The 16,479-nt window shown below is 46.9% G+C and overlaps 1 protein-coding gene across 1 annotated transcript in view; it reads right to left on the reverse strand.

Annotated features, from left to right (window-relative positions):
- TIAM1 (TIAM Rac1 associated GEF 1) overlaps nucleotides 1-16,479 on the reverse strand; it is a 118,186-nt gene that overhangs the window by 78,809 nt on the left and 22,898 nt on the right. The window contains exon 2 of the mRNA XM_075171107.1: nucleotides 3,629-4,608. Coding sequence (XP_075027208.1) covers nucleotides 3,629-4,608 — 980 coding nt within the window. The remainder of the gene's footprint in view (nucleotides 1-3,628; nucleotides 4,609-16,479) is intronic.

Raw genomic sequence — 16,479 nt, forward strand, 5'->3', positions numbered from 1 at the left:
TCACTTCAGCAGATCTGAACCTTTAATGTTAGAATGTTACGAAAAACAGAACTGCTGCGTGGGTGCCCCAAAGCCACCCTGTGAGTATTAATCGCTTGTGCATATTGAATATAATTGTCTCTCCATTATTAAAAAGCTCTCCTTCTCAATTAGTGGAAAGTGACTCCCACAGTTCAATTTAAGGTTTAAATTTGGAAGGGAGAGATTTTCTTTTCTTTTTTTTTTCTTTAATGTAAACCACGTACTTGTAAAGAACCCATGGATAAGGCATTATAACAAAACACGTAGAGCTGTGATTCCGTCATCTCCTTTCTGTGATACATTCAAGGATGCGTTTTCCTAGTAGCAGTGGTCAGCACACCACAAAAATTACAGCTGCTGACAAGTTCTAATAAATTTAGCCTGTATAGAAAATACGATGATGTATGTATAGTTGAACATCCATGTAACAGTGGCTGGATTCAGGAATCAAACACAAGGGCACAAATCCATTGCCGTGGTCTCAGACTTACCCTGCACTCGGCCTCTCCTGCTTTCAGGGACCCCTTTGTGAACTAGACTAGTCAAAAGCTACCTACAAGCGGCCAGCAGGACCTTTCAGTATTTCTAGCATGAGGGCAGGTGAGACTGAAAAATCATGCAAATATCCCAGCTACAACTTCCCAAAAACTAAAAAAACCCCACTGGCAAATACAAACCCAAATTCTTGTGAGGATGGGCAACAGTGATCTGGGCAGAAACCTCACTCCTGGCTATAAGGCTCAATTAAGTGACTTTGAACAAGGGAGCTACCTCTGCACTGTTAAATAACACAGGGACAGTGACAGGTCACTGGCCTGGAGGTCAAGAGGGAAAACTGTGTCCAACACCGTATTACACTTGGCCCTGGGTCACCTGTGTGTGGTGCCCCTGTGGCCCTAAGACATAACTATTATTTCGTGGGATTGGGATGGGGGGAGGCAGTTCCAAAGGCTGGAAAAAAACACGAAAGTTTTGCCTCAGTCCACTAAATTGTTTTTATAGCATGAAATGTTTTACAGCATGAGGATACATACGGCAGGCTCTGGGGCAATGCTCAAGGTGGTCATCAAGAGTGTGAAGCCCATTGAGAAATTGTTGAAAGACTGGGAAGGGCAGAGGGAAACAAAATTCCCCAAACTGTGACCAAGTCCTGGCTGGTACGGGCCAACAGTACCAAGGAGCACATTAGCAGCAAAGCAGCAAGGCCATCAGCTCTACATCTCAGTTTCCTCCGTCTCAGGTAGGGTAACCATCACGCTCTATTTCACACCAGGGGTGTCGAGTAAAGATGGGCAAAGTGCTGAGATGTTGTTGGTCTGGGGACCTGGTACGGAGACAGATTGGTAGTTTCCCTCCTCTCACCCCATCCAAAGCCACCTAATCAGGTTCACTAGTCCTTTTACTTTGTGTGCAAATTTGGCCTTCCTTTTCACTCTATCTATCAAACACATAATGATAGTCATTTCCCTAAGCTTGCTAAAGGTAGGCTTGGGCTAACATGACTTCATTGCTGACAAGTATCTTATACTTACTGTATGCTGCTAGGATTAAAGACTTGGAAGGAATTTTGACCTTTCCAAAGCTTTAATTTTGTTGAATTTATATACGTGGTAATAATCACTGCTGAGACTCCTTATAGCCACCGTCTCCAGGCTCTGGAGATACATCTAGTGAAACCAGCCTCACAAAGTGATTTCCCTGGGTATAGCTGAGGCCTCGCAAAATGCTACACAAATTCGTGACTTTCACTAAGTGCCTCAGAGGAATCTTCTTAATGCCAAGATAGGCACCAAGAAGAAAAACAAATGCTTTGCTGTTCCCCAGCGACACTGCTCTCTTTTTCTTAAATACACTTGAAAGAGGGCTGGAGGCAGCAGTTGCACCTAACAATCTTCATGAAAGCTGTTACATGCAAGGCTGCCAAATAACATCCTTTTTTTTGGTTGTTGTTATTGTTCTCTTGCGTTTTATCCTGCACTGCCTTGATGGAGCACCAAAGGGTTTCTGCGCTCGCACCATAAAAATACCTCCAAAAATAAAGAGCTGATTTTGAAGTACAAAGCTGCTGTTGTGGGACGCTGCAGCATCTGTTTTAGCATGTCATTTTTATATTTAGAAGCAGCGTATCTCCACAGATCAAGCACAGCCGGTAAGTCACTCAGCAACCCCTTCCCATCAGCTCTCACAAGTCAGTGCCAGCCGACAGTGGGGGACACGCTCCTCTCGCCCTCCAACAGCCCTCCACACCTCTGCAGCCCCACACCTCCTCTATGGCACGCTGCAACCTGCCTGACTCACGCTGCCCAGCCTGGCATCTCTAACAGTGTCCTGCCAACAGCTCAGCCCGGCAGCAGGACGCAAGCCTGCCAGCCTCCAACCTTGATGCAACGTGCCGCTTTTTTCTTTTTCTGGTCACGCGGCGCGATGTGTGTATGCTGGCATATGTAGGAGAAACCATGCAATAAAATCAGGGGAGCCGCTGAAGCATGCAATCTGGTGCACAGCTCTGACCTGCGCCGTCAGACTGTTCTGTCTGTGTCCCCCAGCCACGTTTCTGAGCCAGTGCCCACAGCTAGAAAACAGTGTATGTAAAAAATGCCACAGCCAGCTTCTTCCATTAGGCATCTGGACCACTGCTCTGAGAAGCTCCAGCAAGCCAGCCAAATGAACTTAAACTGAGCGCAATATGCCTGCAACGTGTATGCCACACGCGGCTTGTACAGGTGGGCAGGATTTGTAGCTCCTTTTCCCCCGCAAGAGTAGTCTGCCGCTTACTGTAAGCAGAATTGCTGTTTGCAGCGCAAGGCGGTGCTGTGTAACTCGATCAGGCAGAACAGGTCCAAGAAAAGCAGGGCAAAACATAATAAAGACCCAACAGCAGCCGTCAAAGCAAAGGTCACAGGGCTGGTGTTTGGAGTGCAGGAGGGACACCAGACAGAAAAGCAGCATCTTCTCCATACATCTACATCCCCCACCATTTTTCAGTTTAGAGCGGGTAAGCACCGCAGCTTGCAGGACTGGCAGTCTCCTGCGAGGGGACAGCACTGTTTCTGGGTGATGTTTTGCACAAATGTGAATGTCAGCCAATTAGAAGAGTGAAATTTCAGCCCAGCAAGTGTTTACAATGGAGGGGAGTGGAAACACTTGCAGGTTTCTCCTTTGCTTCCAGAGATGAGAGACGAGGAGTGCTTGCACATGTGCAGGCAGGGGAGCGCGACAGGGCAGGGAGGGCAGAGAGGGGAGACACAACCAACGCGCGCGAGCTCCCCGAGTGGTGTGATCGGTTTTGGCAGCTACCCTGGGAAAAAAGGCACCATCAGCACTGCAAAACACACAGGAAAATCTTTAGCTGGCAAATGCAGATTTATCTTTTCCAGAGGCAGTGAAGAGTGGAAGAGGCCCACGCAGAGCTGCAGATAAGGAAGGGAGCAGTGATGGGATCAAGGCACCTCTGGAGATTGGTTAGTTCAGCTCTCTCCTGGATACAGCCGCCTTCTTGGAAAGGGGGTGTTGAAGGAAAAGAGAGCCTGGAAGAGCCTCGAATAACTTATCTACAGCTTAGCAAATGCCACATGCTTCCATTTTACATAGAAGAAAACTACCTTACCTGAGTAGTTTTCGCCCTTCTGCCTTGCATGCTGTTGCTATGGCTAATTTGTGGGTTGGTGGCCCCTTCGGAAAGGCAGTGGGATTTCCTGCAGGGCAGCGTATTGTAATTACTGTAGGAAGGGGCATCCTCAGCGGTAACTGATGCCATCTTATGGCTCCCAATATCCGGGATGTCAGACACTAAATTCCGGCAGTAGCCTCCAAAGGCGTTCCGCGGGCCGCCGTTGACGGTAGCACTCGGGGTTTTGGGGGAATACAAGTCGCTCATAGAGTTGGCGCGCTGGCAGGCGACCAGTGGCTGGGGGCTGCCACTGGCCTCTGCCCCTCGGGTGGCCTCGGCATCCTTCTCCTCGGCCAAGCCCAGGATTTCCTCGTTGCTTGTTAAATGCTCCTGGCTGAGGTCGGAAAGCGAAAACTCCAAGCTGTCCTCACGCCAGATGTCGGCAGATTTGGAGCGCTTCTTCTTGAAGCTGGCCGTCTCCATGAAGTTCATCCCGTTGGCCGCGTATCGATGTGACCTCCCGTCGCCCTCCGCCAGGAACGGCGGCTCGTCCCCGTAGAGCCTGCTCTCCTCCGAGTCAGGCATGCTCTGGACGGAGGCGGCAGTGAGGACGGTGCTGCTGTCCACGCTGGGGGTGACCGAGGAGTCGGTGTGGTAGGAAACGGGCCGCAGGCCCATGTCCACACGGTCCACCCAGATGGGGCTTCCAAAGTCCTCTAGGTTGGCCTCCTGGCCGAAGGGCTCCAGGCCGTTCTCCGCCAGGGATTGGGGGATGCTGGGGGTACTGCTGGAGCGGGTGCTCACTTCTGAGTTACGGTGGATAATTTTTCCGGAAGAAGCGTGCCGCGTCCGGCGAGAGGCTTTATTGGAGAGGCGAAGCGAGCGGGAAGTGTGCTTGCGGCCCAGGCTGGCGTGCTTGTCTCCGTAGAAGGCATGCTCCACACTCTGGCTCTCCGCGTTTCCCATGGCGTCACAGTCTGCAAGGGGAGAGAGCAGGGACCGTTAAAGGTGGCAACCAAACACGCAGGCACGAAGACATACAGATGCCCCAGTACACCCAAAAGAGCTTTCTTTTTTTAATGAACTGTCCCGAAACCTACACCACAGCTTCCCATGGGTCTCGCAGGACGTGTTTTAACAGCGGCAACTAATCCCACAGAACTAATTAAGGGAGCCAGCAAACTTATAAATACAAATCAGTTAAATCGGAATGTAGGAAAAAGCCAGATCTTAGCTATGGTGTACATGAAGAGTGTAGAAGAGGGAACAGTTGAACCTTGAAGCTTGGTCCAAACGGGAGCCAGTTTACCACCAAAGTGCACCAGCAATCGCAGCTCTGCACACATTCACTTGACTCCTAGTATTAGCTAATCCTTCGCAATTCCAGCCAACACAAACTCAAAAAATCAACAGCTATTGTTTATCTGCATGTAACAAAATGCCAAAAAGTAGATGGATATATGCCTTTATCTGAGATTTCACTTTTTTTTTGCTAGGAACTGCGAATTGAAGCACCAAATAGCAAAGTACAAATTCAACTGTTCGGCAGCAAGCTAATGATAGGTTTGATTTCTGGAACAAAAAAACAGTGCAACATTAAGCAGGTACAGAGAGCCCCACACAAGAAAGCCATATTATGAAAAATAAATTAGCATGAGTGACTCAGACTATACAAAAATAACCTTTTCTTCCTACTCACTCTGAAGCAGATAGCTAGATCTAAGCGCTTTGATCTAGCAAAGAGAAAACTGAGCTGGAATGCAGGGACTGGGTTTCTGTCCCCATCTCCTAGCCTCCTGCATTATTCAGTTGCGCACGTCCCGCCGTGAAACAGGTTTCCCATCTAAAAAATGGGAGTGATGATCTGGATTCAACCTTGGAAATCACTTTGAGGTCTGTGATCTCACTCAACAAATGTCAGAAATATTTTATCAGTTGTATTGGCTCCTTCTGGCCAAAGATCAAGAAGAAGAACAAGAAAAGTAAATGTTAAAGTACATGGCCATTCAAAATTCAATAGGAGATCCCAAATTACACACAAGACAATTATATCTAGATAAATAGTCCATAAATCTTGAACAGAACTTCCAAGACAAGACTTCATCATTTTGAGGTATTTCTATTAGTCTTGGTTGAAAAAAAAGAGCTATCCTGACAATAAAATGATCTGGAGTTTTTCATTTCTGGGGGCAATTTCCTCTCCTTTAACAGGATGCGCCGATGGGTATTGAGCCAGATGCTGGCAGAATGAATGTGATCGTGTATTTTCCCTCGCTATCTATATATACACTATCGCTGCTGCACAGAACTGAATTAGCCCCACATAAATTACATAGAAAGTGAGGAATCGATTGTGCTAAATGCAGGCACAGCAGTTCTGCCGTAGGCTGCCCTGGGCGCATATGGTGGAACTAAACTTCTGCAGTGATACTTCTGACCACAGTCACGGGACTGCGCTTCTCTACTCTTCTACCCAGCTAAGTAGGTCGTGTCTGAGGCTAAAAATCTGTTCAGTGCTGGAGCAACAAGCACTTCCATAAATATCTGGACATTTCTGTATCTAAAATAAATATAATCGCATGTCAAGTAAACTATACCAGGAAATACCCTACGTCTACTGAAATTAACGGCTGAACTCCCATTGACTGTCATGAGACTTGGTTATCATGCGTCATTTAGAAAAATAAATGCGCTGAACAGAGGGCAGGTTTTAATCTAAAAAAAATGACAGCATTATAAATCCCTAGACAGGGTTTATTATTCCTTAAAAGCTACAGCCCTTTGATATGGACTGGACTGAAAACAAATGTCAGCTAGCTTTTGCTTCTAAAACTTTTTATAGCACAAAAATTGCATTTTGTCTTCCACACTGTTGTCTAAAACCAGACCTCAACACTCCCCATCTTGCAAAAGAAACCCTCTTGGGGTAATGCTTTAGCTGCTTTGATTCCAAGATTCTTGCTAACCACACTTTCATTCAACAGGATTTCCACTGGCTGCAAAGCCCATCAGAGCATGCAACCATTTATCCCCAGTCTCCAGCCGTGCAGCCATCACTTCAGTACCCATCTAAGAAGAAAGAGCAGTTTTAAAACTCCTCTTGAAAGCCTGAATGATTGAAGAGTGGCTCTTTACCTTCAGAAACAGAGCTGCTGAAGGGCAGGAGCATCCCCCGCACACCACACAGCGAGGAACGCTTGCTGGTGAAAATGCCGGGCAAGGTGGCTATGGAAATCAGCCCTGTGCCACCATCTCGATGCAGTCTCCATGCACACTGGGCAAAATTTCACCCAGCCAAAAAGTAACAGAACCACAAATGACTTGGCGAGGAAAGGAGCAGCAGCTCAGGCTGCGTCCCATGAGGAAATAACGCTGCTAGAAACACTCTCATGGAAGGAGGAAAGTCTCTTCTCCGCAGACGGCGGCAGGAATGTTTACTGAGTGATTTCACACAGTGAGAAGTACCTGCTAGATACTGGCAAGAAGTGTCAGACTTCAGAGTAAAGAGCTGTCCCTTTTTAATTCCGTGCACTGGCGCTTTAGGTGAGCACCCGTTTGCAAATCCCACAGACGGCTATCTGTCCCGGCGATTAGCCCATACCTCGCTCCTGCACCCAGGAAGGACGACTGAAGAGGCCTTACCCCAGAGCCACTGATCTCCCCAGCATTAAGTTGCAGGTTTGCACGTTCTGCATGGTGGGTGCAGGAGCACTGAGCCGCAGGCAGGCATGCTGCAGCTGATCCAGCTGCAGCGATGCAAGACGGCGCCATCCCCGCAGTTTGTCACCATCCCTTGCCAGATGCCAGCAGATGAAGGGCACAATAGGCTGAGCCCACCTCGAGTGGGGACAGCCAACCCCACCGGGCCAAGCTGAGGGTGCCCACTTGTGGGGTGCCTGAGACAAATGGCTCCCCCTGGAAGGGACCCCCTTTCCTACCTTCTCACCCCCATTTTTGCCTCCCCTCTGCATTTCTGACTGAGCATTTTCACCAGCTACCCTCAACCAATTCAGGTGCTCATGCAGCTGAGTCCACTAAAACAGCTGAAAATAAACCCGGAACCCGGGGCCCGGGGCGGGGGGGGGGGGGGGGGGGAAGGGGAAAAAAAAAAACCTACTTTATTTATTAGTTTATTTTTGCTGGGATAGTGAATTCAACAGGCACGTGCCCGAGGCAGCACATGGGTACCCGTCTGGGGACACAGCGGGGCAAGGACGGGGCAGCACGGCTGGGGGGTGACGCCGGAGCCAGGGAAGAGGGGACAGCGAGTGGCACCTCCCCCATTTTTTGGCAGCAATGAGCTGTTAGGTCAGCTCAGGCAGATGTGGAAAGGCAGCCCTGAAACACATGAATTCGCACTGAAGCAGATGCCGGTGTCCTCAGCCAGCAGGAGCGGGCGCTGGGCAGGGGAGGGGAGCCCCAACCTCCCCCTCCCAGGGGCAGCGGCAGGCACCCTGGGGCAGAAATGTCTTAAACTGCTCCAGTACGACTGCCAGATGTTGCCTGTCTACAGCTTAACTGAATTTAGCACACTCAATGAAAAAAATCTGTATCAAATTAAGAAAATGAGTAATGTTAATGGGAGCTGCACGCAAATGCTGGTAGGACAAAGGCTCCCCTTGTTAGCTCAGCCGTCGAATCCAAAGGTGACCATTAAAGACCTATCAAGGTACCACCAGGATACAACATAAATCAAGTGTGACATGTCTTGATGCTTTAAACAGGTCTGTCGCGCTTGGCCAAGGATTGCGACGTGTCAAAAATCTGTTCTGAATTATTCTCTGAAGCTAGCAGAGATTAGCGCACACAGACCATGCATTGCAAGCAGAACTAGTTGGAAATTTTTCATCAGAAAATGTTGATTCATCAAAACCCAAACTTTTCGTGGGAATAGACCGCTTTTGATGAAAGGCTCCTCCGCTCCAAAAGGGAGAGATTTGAAAACCAAAGCGGGGAGACAGGCACGTCTCCTGGACAAGGCACGACCTTGGTGACACAGTTGCTTGCCGAAGACGCGCAAGATCGAGATTGGTATCTGCAGCCCAAGTCAGGCAAACAAGAGGTGACAACTTGTTCCCCCACATCCTCAAGAGGCGGCCTGACCATCAAGCTATCGGCTGCTCTGGGAAAGGGCTCCCTCTCCCAAAAGATCTGTTCCTTACTGGTTCAGAGCAGGGAAAATGTCAAAATTGTGGAAGTCTTCAAGGGGCCAGGAAAGTCACCTTTTAGCCAGCTTGCACGTCAAAAGACAGTACAGGGGTTTGAGTTGTTGGGTTTTTTTAAAACCAAAACTTAAGATTGATTAGGATGTCATTAGGACAACACAAATTCTGCAGGAAAGCTTTGGAAAAAACAGTGTTCCCTACATCAACTACCCTAGACAGACAGACTGAACTCTAGCTGAACTGCTGAGTTTTTGCTGGATGAGTCTTATATAAAACGGTTACACGTAAAGATGATCACATTCTAGATGACCACTGATGACGGCCCCATCAAAGAACATAATTTTCTTCGAAAATAGACATTTTCCTTTATCTTCCCTTTCCCCCAATAATCATTTCTTAAAATGATTACAAAACCAAAATACTCATTTCAACTAAACCTAAGTTACTAACTCTCAAACCTGCAAAAAGTTACGCCTTTAGATATCAGCAGAAAATCTGAAATATATTAACTTTCCAACCAAATTTGAAGTACCTTGCAAGACAACAGATTGCAAATTTAAAATTAGATTCTAGTGGGAGGCCCTGGTGACAAATCTGTATTTTTCTCCTGGAGCGGAGCTCGAAGGCTGTGAGAACCAGAACAATGACTAAATCCACAGCGAGCAATGAGCCTACAGAAATAAACTTTTGCTAAAATCTGCCAGCCAACAACGAAGATTTTTACTGAACTCACAAGAACCACATAGAAAAACGTACAAGACTAATAACCAACTATGAACATACACATTTTATTGTAATTAAAATGTGCTTTTTCAAAAGGGCAAAGGAGAGGCTGAAATTCCACAGTAAGCCTTTGAGTTTCTCGGAAACTCCAGCAGCATATTTAATTGTTTTCAAATCAGAACCTTTTAACCAGCCATTTCGTTTTTGTAAGCCGCTCTCGCATATGTTAAAGCACGGGATGGACTCCAAAAAGGCCCTGCAGGCAATTCAAATAAGAGGAGGAGAGAGGGAGGAAGGGATGTCATCAGTAGCTGCTTGATAGCCATTCAAATGCCTTTGTATTGCTAAACGGGTGTAACCATAAACCGCATGCAGCTTATCCAATTTTTCCCCTCCCGCGAACCATTACACAACACAGCAAACTCCTAAAAAAAAATATATGGACACACATGTACCTTCCGAGGCAGTACTGGTATCCAGCGCAACCTTCCCCAAGAGAGCTGTGGCATTTAGAGGTATAGAATTGCAAATGATACCAAAATGAACAGTTACTGGGACTGCAGAAGCTGTCAGCACCTGCCACTCTGCGACTTCATTACTCTCGCGTCAGAGTCTATGACTATATGCCAAAAACCTGGGGAGAAAGAGGGGAGAAAAAAAAAAAATCAGACAAAGGGTTAGCAGGAATGGCTACACAGGAGGACATCTTCTGCCAGGTCCTGTTATCATCACTTACCTAAGAAACACTGTGCAATACAGCATGCAAATGCTGTGCTTAAATTCGAATGATGAAATCTGATGATGGCAGAATAAATGAAAAACCCAGTCGAGCGCCGTCAGCCCAAACCACAGAACGCGGAGAGTTCCTCTTCCCACCACTTTGTACAATAAAAATCCCCGTAGACATTAACATGCCCCTGCTGAGGACGGTCTGTCGCAGGCAGGGCTAGAAAAACTCAGGTCCAAAATCACACCTGCGTCCGAAGACGACCGCCAAGAAAGGCACCTTCCAGTAAACCAGGATTTAACTTCTGGCAGCAAGGGGGAACCCAACTGCACAGGGAACAGGCCCGAATCTGGAAGACCTCAGAGGAGATCTCTCTGCACAGACTGTCTAATTTACAAAAAGGGCGGTTATCCGAGCAGGGATTTCATTAACATTTTTCAAGGGCGAATCAGACACGTAGGGCAGAGCATTTACATGCATTTTTGTGTACGGTGAAAGGATCGCTGGGTTAATTGCATTCACTAAGGCAGGGATACAAGAGACCACTCTGCGCCTATTCAGACCTAGACAAGTCATAAGAATAATCCTCAAGTTACACACATGTGTGCACTCATGTGGGTACCAAATCCCAGCCCTTTCTTGGCCTGATACCACTAGCAAGCTCCCTTGCAAGTATGCCAGCTCAAGGTCCAGTCCTGTGAGATACCAAGAACCACCGGAGGGCTGGGTGCTCTGCCCAAGCCAGCTCTCAAGTCACCCAACTCCCCCTTCTCCCAGCCAAACACCGGCAGTGAAACATCAACTCAACACTGCACGCAGAGTTTTGAGAGTTGTAAACTTTTCCAAATCTCTCGAGGAACAAAAACCTTGGAAGAGATTACTGATGCCCTTCATGTCGTTAGAGCTGCTTGGTGGGGAAATTGTGATCCTCAATCTTGGCTGGATTCTCAAAAGAGATGAGAGTCACCGGCTCCTCTCTAAATTAAAAACATTCTCATTTTGTTTCTCCTCCTTCATGTTCCCCTCTCCGCTCCCCACCTCCTCCTCTTCCCCGAAGCTGTTGGTTGAGATCTGAAAAGCAATTCATGAATTGCTCAGGAGCTGGCAGAAATTAATAAAATGAAGCTCATTTATATTGAAATGGACTCATTACCATGCCAGCTGCCAATAATTTGCAAGACGGGAATCTTGCTGACAAACAAGGTCCTACAGGCAAGAAGCTTTCCACCTGCATCCACCGCACGACGAGCAACCCTGCAAAACGTGCATTCCTCACCTCCAAAGAAAAAAGAATTGCGACCACCTTATTTCAGATCTGCCTGCTGCTGCCCCAGAAAACTTGTCCAAAAGAAGAAAAAAAACATATGCAACAGCATTTTATCAAATTTTCCATCCTGAAGCCGCTTTGTAACTCAGAAAAATCTGCTCCAGGCTGAAGAGAACTCTGGTCATTTCTGTGAAAAACCAACTAAAACGTCACCCCACTCCCCACGCCACCTGTGCTCCTCCGACAAAAGTCATTCCTCTTCTTGCACACTTGTGAAAAAGGTGGGAAGATCCAGAGTGGATGTTTACAACTGGATACTGGATTATCCAAATCCTCACTACACTCCAGTACATCAGAAGGGCTGGCAATATCCTTTGCCATGAACAGATGAGTACCGTGCACACACAGCTCCTCCAGAAGAGAAGGATTTATCATTACCCATGGATTCTTTCCTGAAAAGGTTTATTAACTTTTACAACTTGGAGAGTCTTTCCCAAATGAAACCAAGCTGTACTTTTCAAGAAGAACATCAGTTTTTCTCAGTTCTCTTTGTCTGCCATTAATATGCACTGGAACGGTCCTCGCCCCGACGCTGCGCAGTTCACCCCGACAGCCCAGGCTCTGCTGCAGCAGAAATTCTGGGGGTCTGCAGTGCTGAAGCAGCCTTGAACAAGGACTTCCCTCCAACAGGGTCTTAGCAAAAGGGGATGCCCATGCTCCTCCATCAGCAAGAAAGGCAGAAGCAAACACGAGCACAGCCCCACAGCTTGCTTCCCAGCACAGAGCCCTTCCCCACACAGGACACGTTTTCTCCTGTGGACACTTGCTCTGTCAGTGGAGCCTGACCGAGGGGGAAGCTGACTGCATGTTCAGACCACCAGTAACTCACCAGTAACTGTTCTCAGGGTAGGTGGACAGTTGTAAACAATGACACTTGGAACAGTTCATCTTGTTAAAAGAGAAATGTCAGATAAAGATTTTCAAACTTCCATGCTCAAGACAAAATATTCAGTCTTAGAGCTGATTCCTGCAAACATGCATACACACACGCACACATATACGTACATCTATGATGCATGTATGCATGCATGTATGCCAATGTCTACATACGTCAACGCAACTCCTCTTGTTCTTTGAAGGTTTGGAAGTAGCACAGCTGTATTTATTTCATAGCCACAAAACAGCGCCTTGAAAAATCAGGCCAAGGAGTTCCCACAGGGCTCATCACACAGCAACTAAAGTCAATCCAAACTGAGGAAGCTCGCAGCAAACCATCATGAATGGATTAAATGAATGCATAGTTAGGAAGCAGAATATATTAAAGGAGCACCTTGCTATTCATCACATCTGCTACCTGTGATTCCAGGTAAAGCAAAGAGAGGTTTGACTTTCACATGCTAGGAGGAGTTTGCAATGCCAAGAGATTAGGGAAAAAAAACAGCACACCTGTTTTCTTTTTGCTTGCAGACACCCGACATGAACATTAATGGATGAAAAATATGGAAGCTGTAGTTTTCTAAAAGCCTCCTTTTCAAAGCAGAACCCTTCCTTTACAGCAAGGAAAAATTAGCATGGAAGTATATCCCCTTGTCCAGTGAACATGAAAAGTTGGCTAGAAGGATGACAGCTCTCTTTCAATTCTATTTTTATTTTTTGATCTTATGATGCATCGTTTTTGTCAGATTCCAAATGCAACTGCAGATGTGAGATCAGTTGATCATTAAGCAAATCTTCATCCAGCTTTGAGAAGCCCTCGGTAATTCTACCATAAACCATCAGGATGTATATACACAGACAGAAAGCAGTAGTCATTTCATACAGAAACTATTTAATATTAATCAGTGGCTCTGGGCTGTATTCCCCACCCACGATCCCAGTTTTATGCCATTGTAACTCTGGTGTTCGATCCTGAAATGGAGAATCAGGCCCTTTATTTGTAACTGGAGGCGACTTTTTTTTAGCCTTTATTACCACTAGTTAATATGAATTGCTGCCGAAATCTATCAACTCACCCACCCTGAGAAGGTAAATGCTCTAGTATGCTCCAGGGTTCTGGTGCCCTGACAACTCTGGGCACCCATACCCCTGGGCTGCCCTCCACAAAATTAAACACTGCAACCCACAGGAGATGGATGGATGGATGGATGGATGGATGGATGGATGGATGGATGGATGGATGGAGGCTGCTCAATGCCCAGATCTTTGCCTGAGAAGGCTTTCCGTGGTGGTGCTGGGTGCACACATGGGTTCAGAAATATAATTCAGAAATGCTCCAAGCTTCCCCGTTCTCAATGTAGTCACTGAAACTATGTACGACACTGAGCTCTGAGACCGACTTTAGTAGATTGGAGAAGCCAGTTGACTTTTAAACCAATAAAAATAAATGACAAACATGCTCCTTTTTGTGTTTTCTTTCTATGACATCTAAAATGCCATAGAAACCTTTCGTTTGTGAGAAAAATGAATTTTAAACCAACCATGGCTTATACTTCCCGTCAAAGAGAACGGCTGCTCCTGAAACTGGATTCTGACAATGATGACCATCCAGATAAGGCTGGGGGACCATCCGGTCCGCAAGAATTGGCCAGCAGAGCTGGAATTGCAAAACCTCTTTGCAACTGTCTCGCTAACAGGCAACCTTTGTGTCTGTCACAGTTAGGAGAACAATGCTGGGTGATCATTCCAGATGAAGAGGAGGGGAAAGAAAAATAAACCCACGTTCTCTTTGTGGAGAACTCATAAAGGAAAGATGTGGGAAGCCTTGTTCCTCCAGCTGTAGCACCACACCTATGAGAATTTCTAAGGGAGGGAAGAAAGGCCAAAAAGAGAGGGAGGGAGGAGGGTCCGTCAGGAGACCTAAAACCTCTGTATAGCCAACAGTCAGCCATCCCCAAATCACAGATAAAGAAAACAAAACCAGAATCATGGCACTGACAAAGCACCATGGGGCCTTGGTAATAAATTAATGGAAGAGAAGAGCAGGTAGCCCAAGGGAAAACCCCTTCTTTAGGGTTTCTATATTTATACGAGGGGATGTGAATAATTGACACAGTTGTGGGTTTGTTTGGTTTTTAATCATTTTTACAAGTACCTGAACGTGTTTTAAGTCCTTCTCCTTCCCTTCCCTTTTATTTTTAATGGTGGGAAAATCCCCCTTTCTTCCCTAGGGGAAATCTGCAAGGTTTTACACATTCACAGTAAAGGGCAAAGCAGGGAAAGGATTCTAATTTCAGATCATCAGACATAAGCAAATCTATAGGAAGCCACAAGGGCAACTCCCTGGAGTCTGTGGGGCAGACGAACAGCAGCTTGCACACTGCGTCCTTGGAAGCGGAGGGATTTTATAACCCTCTTCGGGGAGCTGCAGCCAGCGGTAAGCCAGGAGAGAGCTGCAGGGAGGAAGGAGCCCACTTGGCCTCCATGGAGGACGAGAATGGGAAAGGTAGCTACAAGGGCCGCGTGTGCATTTAAGTGTTACTTAAAAAAAGAAAAAGAATGCCCAAAATGCAGCTGAAATAAAAATAAGGTGCGGTTTGTTTATTTACCTTAGGGTTATGCATTATTACTATTACACTTTGCTTGAAAAGGGCTTTCTGCTTGTGCCAAATGAGCAGAGAACTGCTGATACACAATGAGCATGGGATGTGCCAAATGCATTAAAAAAAAAATTTATTTAGAAGTAACACGAAAATGTTCAGAACAGGAGACAGAGCCCTGAATGGATCCATCAGAGCACTCACTGCGCAGCCGAGGATGGGCAGCTGGAGGAGGGAGAAGCGGAGCGGGACACGGTGGACCGTGCATGCACAGAAGAACCACCCAGTGCCACGGTCTCCAGCAATAAAAATTGAAACCCTTGGCTTGAGTGACTGGGGAGCCACTGCAGGCAGGATGTGAAGGATTAAAATGTTGCGGAAAAAAATTAAGGCCGATAATTGGGGGAGGGGGAATTGGAGAGGAAGCATTTAGTGTATATCCTCATTTAAGCACAGAGGTAAGTAATCTGATTTTCAAGCAATGCCAAAGACCTCACACAGATCATTAAGATGGTGCCTGAGATATGAAGACAAGTATCTAATTTTAGATACCCCAACTTAAGTACCGGGGAGGGATTCCAGAGGTCTACAGAAAAACAGGCGGCAAATTAAACTCAGGTGAATGCACGATCAGAGTAGCTTTCACATTTTGGTCACACTCTCTCTGATGGAGAATGAGGTACCTCACTGAGGTACAAAAACATTATAAGATATGCTATATAATTAGTAGAAAGGACATAAAAGTAACAACTTCCGTGATGAGGCCACAAGGGAAGTATAATAAGGAAAAGGATCGAAGCAGAGGATGTCCTTTTAAGTTTATAGCGTGGCTTGAGGAAGTTTTGGTACCAGTGTCTCTCTCCGTGAGCTCCTACTTTTAAATCAGTACCTCGCAAGATTCAGACTTCACTGAAATTGTTTGCCAGGGCCGCTGCGCCGGGCTAGGACGGAGAGGCCAGCAGCTGCAGCACTGCAGAGCAGGGCTCCGTTCCTGCCTGGCAGCCTGCCTCCTGTGCCACCTTGGGCAAGCCAGGGAGACTCCCCATAGCTCCTTTCCTCTGTGCAAAGCATGATTATAGAGCTCTCATCCACTGCAGAAAGACCCAAGATGGCCATATCCCCAATTTAAAAGGGCACTGGATGACTCCAAGGAGGAAAGCCAGGTTTACCCGGTAGAAAGCATATGTTAAACATCCCACGCTTCCTGAAAATAAGAGAGCTTATTGCCCGGCATGTCAGTGATGCCATGGCCGGGTTGCTCTGGCATCTCCAGGTGAAGGTGTTAGTGGGACAGGGCAAGGCGGGGATGCTCGAGACAGGAGTTCACCCAGGCCAAAAAACAGGACTACCAATAGGACTACCAGCCTCAGCCTGCACTGAGCGCTCCCGCCGGGGCCGCCGGAGAGGACGGGAGAAACAAAAAGGAGCCC

This window comes from Calonectris borealis, chromosome 1, assembly GCF_964195595.1.
Source record: "Calonectris borealis chromosome 1, bCalBor7.hap1.2, whole genome shotgun sequence".
Taxonomy (NCBI): domain Eukaryota; kingdom Metazoa; phylum Chordata; class Aves; order Procellariiformes; family Procellariidae; genus Calonectris; species Calonectris borealis.